This window comes from Melanostigma gelatinosum (assembly GCF_949748355.1).
Source record: "Melanostigma gelatinosum genome assembly, chromosome: 12".
Classification (NCBI taxonomy): Eukaryota; Metazoa; Chordata; class Actinopteri; order Perciformes; family Zoarcidae; genus Melanostigma; species Melanostigma gelatinosum.
Genome location: NC_136645.1, coordinates 14,683,186 through 14,695,193, shown reverse-complemented (window position 1 = coordinate 14,695,193; position 12,008 = coordinate 14,683,186). Strand labels below are relative to the sequence as shown.

Sequence of the window (12,008 nt, the reverse complement as noted above, 5' to 3'; positions counted from 1 at the left end):
CTTGCTGATGGACCCCTCAGGAGTCCTGGAAGTGAAGCTATTGCAACCGATTCCATCTGCAGCAGTGCAGAGCCTCAAGGTGGCCCAGATGGGAACGCAGAGGAGTCCCAAGCAGAGCTGGCTCAACCATCAGAGGTGAAGAAACATCTATCCAGCCAGGACAGCCTCAGCACAGGCGTCTACGTTGGCGAGGTACCGGTTTTAATCCTCAGAGATCCCTGTAATCAATCAAGCAAGAGGTTAGCTCACAGGTTGGGCAGGTTCTCCGCAGAGCAGACAGAAGACAGCAGGAGCAGGTCCACTGTAGGAGGAAAGCTTCGCCGTATTAACACGACTTCCAGAGGCGCCTCGGCTAAGGATGGTCTGCTGGTGAAGAAGCTGCTGCAGCGACAGTTAAGGAGGGCTGTTAGCTTCGGAGCAGTGGAGCACATGCTGCGGACTCTGAGGGGCAAGGACGGACCAGGGAGTGAGGAAACGTTTGCCAAGATTATATGGGGCTCTCAAGCACACAGGAGGAGGAGGCGGAGGACCTGCTCTGGTCATCTTCCAGCTCCTGCCAAATGTATTTCCACCCAACACGAGGTAAACTTAGAATGTGTTATTTATGGCCATTTTCGGTGTTATTCGTGATGGATTAGTAAGGGACTTGATTGGGAACATTGAATGGCTGGTGTTTAAATCGTTGAAGTTATGCTCTACAGTGAGAATATATATATATAACTGATGGAGAAGGGACCCCCGACGATATACATTGTATATAATTGTTTTTTATATTAGTACCGTGTATACCTCTTTATTGTGCATTCAATACTAAGCTATTCAAATGATACACAGGTTCATATATTCATGTTTTTATTTCAAACATGTGCAAGGTACAGTGAGTAGGGAGGCCGTGCCACTGCCATTCATAAACACACCTTGTCAGCTGATGCCAATGTGTATTTCCACCCGGTGCTTTTGGCTGCATAGTTTACCTAATTTACCTGAAACGTGTGCTGTTTATGCTGCTCTCTGTATGTAGACAGGAACAGTACGTTGACATATCAATAGACATAGCAACTGTGTTGTCTCAGAAAAAAATGAATTATTATGATACTTGTGGATTAATGATGGGTCTTGCAGTCCTATTGAATCTGTTTTATTGGTTTGCATCACGCGGTGGTCTGTACGCCTCAGCCTGCCCAGTAGAAAGAGACTCAACAGTAAAATGTATCTCTTTGATATTTATACTTAGGACGTTTGAGTTACTGCCATAGTCGTTGCTTGAATGTTCCAGCTGGACAGACTATGAGTAAATGAGTAAATCAACCTTTGTTTCGGAGGCCCGTTAAACTGTTGTCATACCATGTCTTAACTGGACGACAGGAATGTTTCAGGGTTCTGAAGGTATACGGTCTGGATAGGCTGGTCTGTGGGGGGATTGTTTTCTTCAGGATGATGCTATTTGTCTCAGGTCGTCTTGTGCAAGCTGTAGTGTGTTGTTACTATCTCTCTCTTTCACTGTGACTGATCTCACCTGGCTGCAGATCCCCCCCCCCCCCCCGCCTTTGGGATGATTGATTGATTGATTGATTGAAGTCTATTTTGTTTAATGTTCTGTGTTATTCTGCTTCTTGGGTTTTGATGTTTTGACGTAAAATTTCCTGTGATATGAAAAATAGAAAGATGCCCCCCATTGCAAACTGAACTACAGTATTTCTGGTGTTTCCACAAAGTTGTTTGGGTTGGGTGTTACAGGAAAACACCATCTACAAAGACTTGAATCAACATGACTGAATGTCGTGTGAACTGCAGATAGAAACTCTTGTTCTGATGTCGTAAATGTGCTACAACACTGTCAACAACACTGTGGAACCTGTGAGGTGGCACTGTTTGTTTTGAGGTCATCGTAATTTTCAGTCTAACACGTTGTAAAACTATTGGGTCATTTGTTACACGACCCTCAAATTTCCCATTTTTTTAAAGGTGTGAACAGAATTGTTAGTGAACCAGAAAAGGAAACTATTACCTCATTAACACTTAATCCACACTGTAGTCAAACATGGAATAGCTCTCATCATTTCAATTGTTTTCTGTACTTTGTGAAGCTTGAAATATTCAGTCTTTTGTTGTGACATGAAGGTGTTGATTTAATGCAGTAGTATTGTTAAGGCTGTCGTGTTGTTGTCACCTTTGATTGCAGTATATTTCAAGGTGTTTGTTAATGCTCAGTAATGGTAAAGTCTTAATCTCAAAGGTTTGTGGGTTAAACTTTCTGTGTCTCTGCATCAAGCCCCTGCGACTGCACATTTAACGTCTGCGCAACTTGACAGATCTCGGAGATCCACGTGACAGGGGAGTCCCAGGACATGACAGCCAAGGAGAGGTTACTGTTCTGGTCCAGGCAGATAACGGACGGCTACGTAGGCGTACGTTGTGACAACTTCACAACCTCCTGGAGGGATGGAAGGCTCTTTAACGCCATCATTCATAAATACAGGTACTGTAACACTGAAGGAATTGCAGGTTTTTTTGCAGAACATTAAAGCTATATAATGCATATAGTTGGTTTAGTGGTCTTCTGTCTTCTCTCTGTTAGTTGGTATGCCTAGTTTTTCTTGCCTCACTGGTCTCTATTCCTCTCTATTTCAGGCCAGACCTGGTTGACATGAGCCGCGTTTCGACGCAGGCCAACCGATCAAATTTAGAGAATGCGTTTTGTGTAGCCGAGCAGCTGGGCGTGGCCATACTGCTGGACCCCGAAGGTGAGATTCATACACACTTTGTGTCATATTTGGTTGAACCCAGAAAACACCTTTTAACAATTTTGTGCTGTCAATCATGTGGAGCGAAGTCTGGATTTTGGCCTGACGGATAATTCCTCTGAACTCACTGTCATGTGTTGAACTTGTGACCTTTTCGTTTTTTTACTTCCTTCATCAGACGTAGACGTTCAGTCACCGGATGAAAAGTCCGTCATCACGTACGTCTCAACACTGTACGATGCTTTCCCCAAAGTACCTGATGGTGTTGATGGAATCAGTCCGAATGTAAGTTGATGGCATCGGTCCACCAGTGACTCCACCCCGATCCGAGTGAATGTGCTGTTGATCCTTTTTCTCTGAACAGGATGTTGATATTAAATGGGTGGAGTACCAGAACATGATCAAATACCTCAGCCAGTGGATCAGACACAATGTGGCCATAATGTCGGATAGATCATTCCCCAACAACCCCGTGGAACTCAAGGTATTGAAGATCTGAATCATTATTAGCTTTATAAGTTGAGCTTCGGCTGTCTCATTTTACAGAGTGCTTAAAATCTGCATGTGGTGTCGGTAAGGTGAAAGATAATCTTCTGCATCAAATAACCCACATGTAGCGTCGATCTGCTGTAACTGAGACTTAAAAGAGATATTGATGGATATGAGAGAGCAGCAGCGTCCATTTGCTGCAAGACGTCGATAGCTTCTAACAGTAAAAGAACTTTAATGCAGTTGTTTAAAAGACATGGGGGAGAGTACGGACAAAGCGTTCTCCTGGATAATATCCGTTCTGATGCTTTATAGTACAAGTGTATGAACACGTTTATTATAATCTCTGCTTTCTTTTACAGGCACTTTATACACAGTATCTCCAGTTTAAAGAACATGAAATCCCGCTGAAAGAGAACGACAAGACAAAAATCAACACGCTCTATAAAATGCTCGAGGTATGCAAATTCAAAATAGAAGAGCATGTTGCTTTTGATAACGTATTGCAGGGCCTGCAGTGTTACGCACTGTAGCGGTAACACGTCTGTGTTTGTGGCATACCTGACAGATGTGGATCGAGTTCGGACGTATTCAGTTACCCCAGGGTCATCACCCGAACGATGTGGAGAAGGGATGGGGTAAATTAATTGTTGCCATGCTGGAAAGAGAGAAGAGCCTGAGGCCTGAGGTGGAAAGGTATGCGGAGGGACTGGGCGTATTAATACTTTCTGTTTCCTGGATCAACATAATGTGATTTAAAGGTCTAATCTTCACTTGTCAGCCAAAAATCCCTATTTATGTAACACACAGAGACACGTAGCTGGTGTTTGGGAAAAGGGAAGATGTGTGACTGTTTGAGAGGCAACATACAAAAATGTAAAGCAAGAGATGTGGTCATTTGCTGCTTTTCTAAGTGAAAAGCATTTAGATAAAGGACAAATAAGCTACATGGGTCAGCATAACATGATCTGGGGTTGGTAGTGCTGCAGCATCATATTGCAAGCCCACTCACGTCTGCTGCGCTGAGGGTCAGTGTTTACGTCAAAGATTGATCGTCCTTGCACACTTCCACATGATTTCTATCAAGATATTTATGAGTTGTTGCAATATTTCTTGATCAGATTTACTGCAGCCAAGTTTGCATAATGCGAGATAAGCTTGAGTTTTGTTCTGCTCAAATGATCGAGTGATACGCAAAGTAAGCAGTCAGCAAATGACTCCCGTGAAATACGATAGTGGAAAAAATAGGTGCTTTCGGTCGAGGACCATAATCATGACTGATCGAGTGTCTAGTTACTTCAAATTGCCAGAACTTCGCAAATACTATGATCACAAAGAGTGTCTGCTTTCTTACAGCTCAGTTAAGTTTTTGAGGTTTTGATCTGGTTTCCATCAATGTTTGTTTGCAGCGTAGATCTTATTTCTATGGAAACTCAATGTCAAGTCCAAAGACTCCGTTGACAACAGTTAAGACAAGTTGTCATATACAATACTGCCTTCATGGTCTCTGAACACAACGTATTCACGGCATTAGTGTTGGGTGTGGTGAAAACCGCAGTTTGGCAGTGCTTCATGGACTCTCAGTTTGTATAAAGGCACGCTGTCTCAACCTGCTATTTAATTCTAATCTCCTGAGGGCAGCACAATATTTCAGGGCGGGAGTCGCTTTACACGCTCCGCACCTGGCCGTGGCACTATAAATATGAGCAGGTTGAAAGCCGCTCCATCAGTTAGGTCCACGAATGCTCACAGTCAAGCTGTCCAGGCTAGGCCGAGGCTGGGATCCTTGAAGAGGGATGATTAGGATGAGAACATGTCACGGTGACTGTTTGAGTGGCTGGGAGTAGCACCAGTGGTTTACCACGTCAAGTAAGATGGCCTATTTGAGTGGGATCTCGTCTTTGAGCAACAGTAACGTCAACAGTTACAGCTCTAATGACGCCTACCTCACCGAACCTTTACAAATGAACAACTCAGTCTTTCTCAATAACAGCATTGGCTATGGACCCAGGTGAGGTTACAGTGTGCATTGTGAAGATTTTTTTTTTTTAAATTAAAATGATAATAACAACTGTTCACTCACAATTGAATCTTTTTGTTTTTGTAGGCTTGAGATGTTGCAGCAGATTGCCAACAGGGTCCAGCGGGACTGTGTCAACGGCGAGGACAAGCTGTCATTTGCAAGAACTGCCCTGCAGTCTGTAAGTTTAGTTCAATCTCTGTTTGACTCAATGTAAGCTGTGATAAAATAACGCCGTATGCGCATTGTTTGTCTCGCGTTTTGAGTCTCTATTTTTCCCCTGCTAAGGATGCAAAACGTCTCGAGTCTGGTATTCAGTTCCTGAATGAAGCTGAGATTGCTGGCTACCTTTTGGAGTGTGAGAATATCCTCCGACAACAAGTGGTGGACATCCAAATTCTTCTGGATGGGAAATTCCCCTTTGCAGATCAACTTGTCCAAAGGTACAAAGTGTATCCTCTTGCAAAAAGATCACGATGTATTTATTTCCTCATGCGTTAAGACATGTTGTTGTTCCTTTTTTGAATACAGGGTGTCTAAACTGCGGGATGAACTTCTAGCCCTGAGAGCAGAGTGTTCTTCCGTGTACAGCAAAGGTCGCACCCTGACGACAGAACAAACCAAAATGATGATCTCAGGCATCACACAAAGCCTGAACTCTGGCTACTCTCACAACATCAACGCAAGCCTGACACCAGCCCTGACTCCTGCATTCTCCCCGGGGGGGTTAGGTACCCCCGGCTCCACATTCACCTCTAGCCTTACACCGTGCCTGACCCCGTCCTTCAACCCGTCCTTGACCCCCGGTCTGCAGCCTGCTTCAGTCCAGAGCTACATGGGGAGTGGCGGCGGCATGGACCCAGGCAGCCTGAGGCATCTGAAAAACATGCAGATCCGCAAGCCCTTACTGAAATCCTCACTGGCAGACCCCAACATGACAGAGGAGGAGGTCAACATGAAATTTCTTCAGGACCTTCTGAGCTGGGTGGAAGAGATGCAGGTGAGTTGTCGCTGTCAGTGTGTTTATAATGTACTGTAGCTTTAATTGTACGCACTTAAAATAAGAAACTGAATATTTGAGTTTTTGTTTCTGTATTAAAGTTGCAACTGGACCGTTCAGAGTGGGGATCTGATTTGCCAAGCGTGGAAATGCATTTAGATAACCACAGAAGTGTACATAGAGCCATTGAAGAATTTCAAATGAGCCTTAAAGATGCCAAACTAAGTGAGGTAAGTGTTTTGTAGTTTACCTCTGTCTTGTTTGTTAGTGTAACCATCAATAATCCTACCTATAATGTGAGTCTGAATCTTAGTTACTGCAGAGGAAATACAATAAGTAAAAAACATACTTTTCTTTTCTCAGATTCAGATGACCATCCCCATGAAAATAACGTATTCAGACAAACTGAACAAACTAGAAAGGCAGTATGAAAGGCTGTTGGTAAGTGATCTGTTGAGCTCAACAGCAATATTCAGAAATTTGTGGAGCAATAAATGCTGTAACTTTGTATGTGCTGCTTATTGTAGCCTGACTCAAGGAATGTCTGCTCCTTTCAGAGCTGTTCAAGAGAGCGACAGAGCCACCTGGAAAGCCTGCATGACTTTGTGTCAGAGGCAACTCAGGAGCTCATCTGGCTGAATGAGAAGGAGGAGGAGGAAGTTGCCTTTGACTGGAGTGATCGCAACGGCAACATCTCCAAGAAAAGAGACTACCATGCTGTATGTTTTTGTGTTGTTTCAACAGACTTTTTAATGAACTAAATCTGTGAAAATCTTCCGCGCAGACAGAATAACAAAGGGCTTGTTCAGGCAGCTCTTTTGGGTGTATAGGTTTGGCTGCGTTACAGCTGCATCCATTTAGTGTGAGACAGGATATGGGATTGTGTGAGAGGATGGAGTGACTGGGTCTTTGCCACTGCTGGATGCCAGAGATACTCAGCCTAATGTCTTCATACAGGATCTGATGAGGGAGCTGGATGAAAAGGAGGAAGTGATCAAGTCTGTGCAGGACAAGGCAGAGCGCCTAATGCTGAAGAACCACCCGGCCAGGCTCACTATTGAAGTAAGCCCCGTTGTTTTTTTTCTGTGTACTCAGCTCTGCGGTCGGTATGACAGTCGTCTCCGCCCTGCATACCGCTCCCACCATGATTGAAAGATTTTGAAGTCTTTAAATCTTGTAATTTCCCAGCTATTACACCTGGATATCATGTGTTTCTCCTCCAGGCGTACAGGGCTGCCATGCATACGCAGTGGAGCTGGATTTTACAGCTCTGCTCATGCGTAGAACAGCATCTCAAAGAGAATGCTGTTTATTTCGAGGTGAGTTGCTGCCTGTTTTGAAGTCAGTTTAATCAAACTGCATTGGTTTGTCTCATCTCATTTCTCTTTTCCCCGTTGCAGTTTTTCAGGGATGCCAAAGGGTCCATGGATTACCTTAAGAGCCTGCAAGATGCCATTCAAAGAAAATACAGCTGTGATCGATCAAGCAGCCTACACAGACTGGACGATCTCATTCAGGAGTCCATGGTAAACTGATAGAAGGACATGTGAAGTGTGCGTGTTTGTGTTGAGTTAGTTGCAAATCAAAAATACAACAAACAACCTTTTTTTGTGGTATGGTGTGTCCCTAGGATGAGAAAGAGCAGCTGCTTCAGTACCGCAGCACTGTGGCTGGGTTAGTGGGCAGGGCCAAGAATATTGTGCAGCTCAGGCCCAGGAACCCTGAAAGCCCCGTGAGATCCTCCATCCCTGTCAAAGCCATCTGTGATTATCGTCAGATAGAGGTATACAGAGCTTCCCGACGTCAAAATGACCCCATAATTCATCTCAGTTCTTTTCCCGGATTTAAAGTGTGTCTGTGCTTTACCACAACTCTTGCAGATTACCATTTACAAAGAGGATGAGTGCGTACTGGCCAGTAACTCTCACCGGGCCAAGTGGAAAGTCATCAACCCAGCAGGCAATGAGGCCATGGTGCCCTCTGTGTGTTTCACTGTGCCTCCGCCCAACAAAGAGGCTGTTGACATGGCTACAAGGTGAGATGCTACGCTGCAAGGCTTCATTTTGTCTCCTGTACTTTAAAATAAAGTTTAGTAGCTCTGGTGACCTGACTCTGGTGGGATACGTTATTTCTGCCTCTTGTTTTTTTCCTGCAGAACTGAACAGTTATATCAGAATGTCCTGGCACTCTGGCACCACTCCCACATCAACATGAAGAGCGTGGTGTCTTTGCATTATCTGATGTCTGACATACGAGCCATCCGCAACTGGAATGTGGCCTCAGTATGTTTGAATTATGATGTTTTCCCTTTTAGACTCTTATCCATCCCACTTTTTTAACACTAGCTGATGATCATTTATGATAATCAGACTCATTCTAGGAAAAATGAAAAGTGCACGTTTGTCTTATTCCCACTTCTATTTCTCTTCAGATAAAGACCATGTTACAAGGTGAGCATCAGCAGGTCTTGAGCAACCTGCAGTCCCACTTCGAGGAATTTCTAGAAGACAGCGAGGAGTCCGAGGTATTCACAGTGGCCGACTGTGCCCAGCTAGAGAGAGATGTTGCGGCCTGCAAAGAGTACTACAAGGAATTACTCAGATCTGCAGAAAGAGGCAAGACTCAGATTCCCCTTTTGTCCCTCCCAACAAGGAGTTGCTGGTGTAGATTGAACTAAACACGCAAGGGAAAGCCATGGTTGTTTAAGCCTTTTATGCTTTAAGTTAATGCCTTCTGGAATTATGTTGTTTTTTACTGAATCAAGAAAAGGCTGTTGGCTTAGCTGTGAATGAAAGGCAAACACTGGGATGTTGTTAATGCGCAGTTATGTTATTTAAATACATCCAGAATACTTCTGTTATTGATTTAGCTGCATTGCACAGGTTCTACTCAGCCTTGTGCTGTGATAATGACGCCACCTAGAGGTCAGTTAATGTGTGTGAGACTATATGTAGGTTTAACATTCCCACTATAAAATAGTTGTGATTTTCAAATTGAAGTAAATGTTTAATTGGCTTTTTTTTTTAGTTTTTCAAAAACTACAATATCAATTTTATGCTCTTGTGTGATTATTTGTACTCATTATGTTTTTCTGGTATACAGAGGAACACGAGGAGTCTGTATACAATCATTACATCTCCGAAATACGCAACTTCCGAATGCATCTGGAGGCCCATGAAGAACACCTGATCAGGCAACTTCGCACACCGCTGGAGAGAGACGACCTGGAGCAGAGTCTGCAGCGCATCACAGAGCATCAGGTACCGGTATACGTCTGGGTAGCAATAATCATTTCACTGTTGCATTTATTGACTCATTTTATTTTTTATTTGTTGTTGAATTAATTCCCTTATCAAAGAGTTGCATTGTAATTAATTATATTATAAATAAAATTGCATTAACATTTCATTTAACCATACCTTCTATGGTCAGCTTATAATGTCTATAACATCGTAGCAGTATTGATATGGCCCCCCTCCTCTTTGCATTTCTTTACTTTCATTCTGATTTCCTACGTGCACCTCTGCAGAGGAAGACAGCGGAGCTGAATAAACTGAAGGAGGACCTTGACGTCATGAAGGAGAAGTGTGAGCTGTTCCTCCGACAGGCTGCAGCTTCTCCTTCTGTGCCAACACTCTCCTCTGAACTCACCGTCCTCATTCAGAGCATGAGCCAAGTGTACTCCATGTCTTCCATTTATATGGACAAGTAAGACACTTCCTGCATTGTCTCGAAGTAATCATGGCTGCATTTAGATATGTTTTACTACATAGGTATTTGCATCAAAAGTACCTGAGTTGAAGATATGTTCCCTTTTGTGTTGCAGACTGAAAACGGTGAGCTTAGTGGTGAGGCACAGCCAGAGTGCAGAGGCGCTCGTTAAGGCCTACGAATCCAAACTCTATGAGGAAGACGCTATGAACTCTGAAGTCAAGTCCATTCAGACAGTCATTTCAACACTTAAGGTAATACACTGTGTTACATTTCACCGTCATTGGCAGCATTTTTTAGTTCATTTTGAGGAACTACTTTTCCTTCTAATCAAAGCGATGGCGGACAGAGATTGACGAGAAGCAGGAGGTGTTCCATGACATGGAGGATGAGCTGCAGAGAGCACGGGTCATCAGCGACCGCATGTTTAAGGCACATAACGAGCGTGACTTTGACCTGGACTGGCACAAGGAGAAAGCTGATCAGCTGAGCGAGAGATGGCAGAACATTCACTCCCAGATTGATAGCAGGTTAGTGAGGATTTATCTGCACTATAAGAGATAATATATGACATTTGTGCGCAAGTTATGAGTCTAAGTATTGCTCATTGACGTTAAAACATTTAATTTCAGGCTGCGGGACCTGGATGGCATCAGCAAATCTCTGAAACACTACGGAGACTCCTACGGTAGCCTTGATGAATGGGTTAGAGAAATGGAAGCAGCACAGATAAAGGCCCAAGAAAACAAACCTGAAGACAGCAAGGCACTGGCTGAGCTGTTAAACAAACAGAAGGTGGGACAAGAGTTAACTTCTTCACAATAAGATGAAGACATTTAAATACACAGATACATACATTTAAAATGTCTGTGTTATCAGGTCCTCGTTGCTGAAATTGAACAAAAGCACAGCAGAATCGATGAGTGTCAGAAGTACTCAGAGCAGTACTCATCTGCCATTAAGGTAAACTTATGTGTCTTACATTTTTCTCTGATATACGGCATTCCCATTCCAGTTTTGTTAGATCTAAGGTGAAAATTGCTGTAGTGGAGAAAGAAACAACTTTGTTGTCTTACACATGAATCTCTTTTTAGGATTATGAACTTCAGCTGATGACCTTCAGAGCGATGGTCGACTCCCAGCACAAATCCCCTCTCAAGAAGCGCAGGATGCAGAGCTCTTCTGATGCCATTCAGCAGGAGGTAAAGCTATGATTTTAACTTTGGTCGGACAGAAAATCTGTGCTCTATGTAGAGTACATGTCAATGACATGCATGTTTCTCTTAATGTCGCGCAGTTTATGGATCTCCGAACCCGCTACACTGCTCTTGTCACTCTCATGACACAGTATGTGAAGTTTGCCAGTGAGACACTGAAGAGAACCGAAGACGAGGAGGTAAGAGATCCATATTCTCAATACTTCCCTTTGTCCTTTCTGCATCGGCAGCTTCTGCAGGATATTTTAGACTTTTGGGGCTGAGTGGACGCTTCAACCTACAATCCCTGTTTAGCTTTGCCTTCTGATCTTTGCATGATTCTCCGGTCTTCTGTTTTGCATCAACATGCCTCACTAAGAAGTAGTGACTATTAAAATAATAACTCTGTTTCCTCCGTGAGTTGTTTCTATTATCATACATGGTCAGCTCATCACGGGTGAAGACATTTGCTTCAAGGTGCAAAAGAAGCAAAGGAAATGTGCGAATGCGGTGCATGTCTGCATGTACAGTTTATTGCTGGTGACGCTTACTTGCGTGGAGGAGAGAGCTTTTTCATTCTTTGACGGAAAGTCTTTTTCACATCGGCTTTCTGTGGGAAAATACAGCCTTCTCCAGGAGTTTGTCTAGCATTTTGTAAGTATTAGTTCAAACAAAGGTACAGTGATAAAAGCAGTGACACGTGCTGTCAAAATAAACTTGAATAAATCGAACATCTTTGTTGGGCTTTTAACCCTCCAAAATATTTCTGGCTCACTGAAAAAGTCCTGCAGTCTTGAAAGTGTAAATTCCTGGAGAGCTTGTTTTACATGGCTGCAGCGCTCTGGTAA

General features: G+C 43.5%; 1 protein-coding gene across 1 annotated transcript in view; it reads left to right on the top strand.

Moving 5' to 3' along the window:
- Window positions 1–12,008, top strand: part of dst (dystonin) — a gene marked incomplete at its 5' end in the record, with an annotated part of 90,416 nt that overhangs the window by 23,954 nt on the left and 54,454 nt on the right. Inside the window, 27 exons of the mRNA XM_079280195.1 lie at window positions 2,313–2,479; window positions 2,632–2,744; window positions 2,923–3,029; window positions 3,109–3,228; window positions 3,596–3,691; window positions 3,802–3,929; window positions 5,341–5,434; window positions 5,542–5,696; window positions 5,785–6,253; window positions 6,355–6,483; window positions 6,617–6,694; window positions 6,811–6,972; window positions 7,211–7,315; window positions 7,477–7,572; window positions 7,654–7,779; window positions 7,884–8,036; window positions 8,134–8,288; window positions 8,409–8,535; window positions 8,685–8,868; window positions 9,356–9,513; window positions 9,783–9,961; window positions 10,080–10,218; window positions 10,301–10,494; window positions 10,597–10,759; window positions 10,844–10,927; window positions 11,059–11,166; window positions 11,262–11,360. Coding sequence (XP_079136321.1) covers window positions 2,313–2,479; window positions 2,632–2,744; window positions 2,923–3,029; window positions 3,109–3,228; window positions 3,596–3,691; window positions 3,802–3,929; window positions 5,341–5,434; window positions 5,542–5,696; window positions 5,785–6,253; window positions 6,355–6,483; window positions 6,617–6,694; window positions 6,811–6,972; window positions 7,211–7,315; window positions 7,477–7,572; window positions 7,654–7,779; window positions 7,884–8,036; window positions 8,134–8,288; window positions 8,409–8,535; window positions 8,685–8,868; window positions 9,356–9,513; window positions 9,783–9,961; window positions 10,080–10,218; window positions 10,301–10,494; window positions 10,597–10,759; window positions 10,844–10,927; window positions 11,059–11,166; window positions 11,262–11,360 — 3,888 coding nt within the window. The remainder of the gene's footprint in view (window positions 1–2,312; window positions 2,480–2,631; window positions 2,745–2,922; window positions 3,030–3,108; window positions 3,229–3,595; window positions 3,692–3,801; window positions 3,930–5,340; window positions 5,435–5,541; window positions 5,697–5,784; window positions 6,254–6,354; window positions 6,484–6,616; window positions 6,695–6,810; window positions 6,973–7,210; window positions 7,316–7,476; window positions 7,573–7,653; window positions 7,780–7,883; window positions 8,037–8,133; window positions 8,289–8,408; window positions 8,536–8,684; window positions 8,869–9,355; window positions 9,514–9,782; window positions 9,962–10,079; window positions 10,219–10,300; window positions 10,495–10,596; window positions 10,760–10,843; window positions 10,928–11,058; window positions 11,167–11,261; window positions 11,361–12,008) is intronic.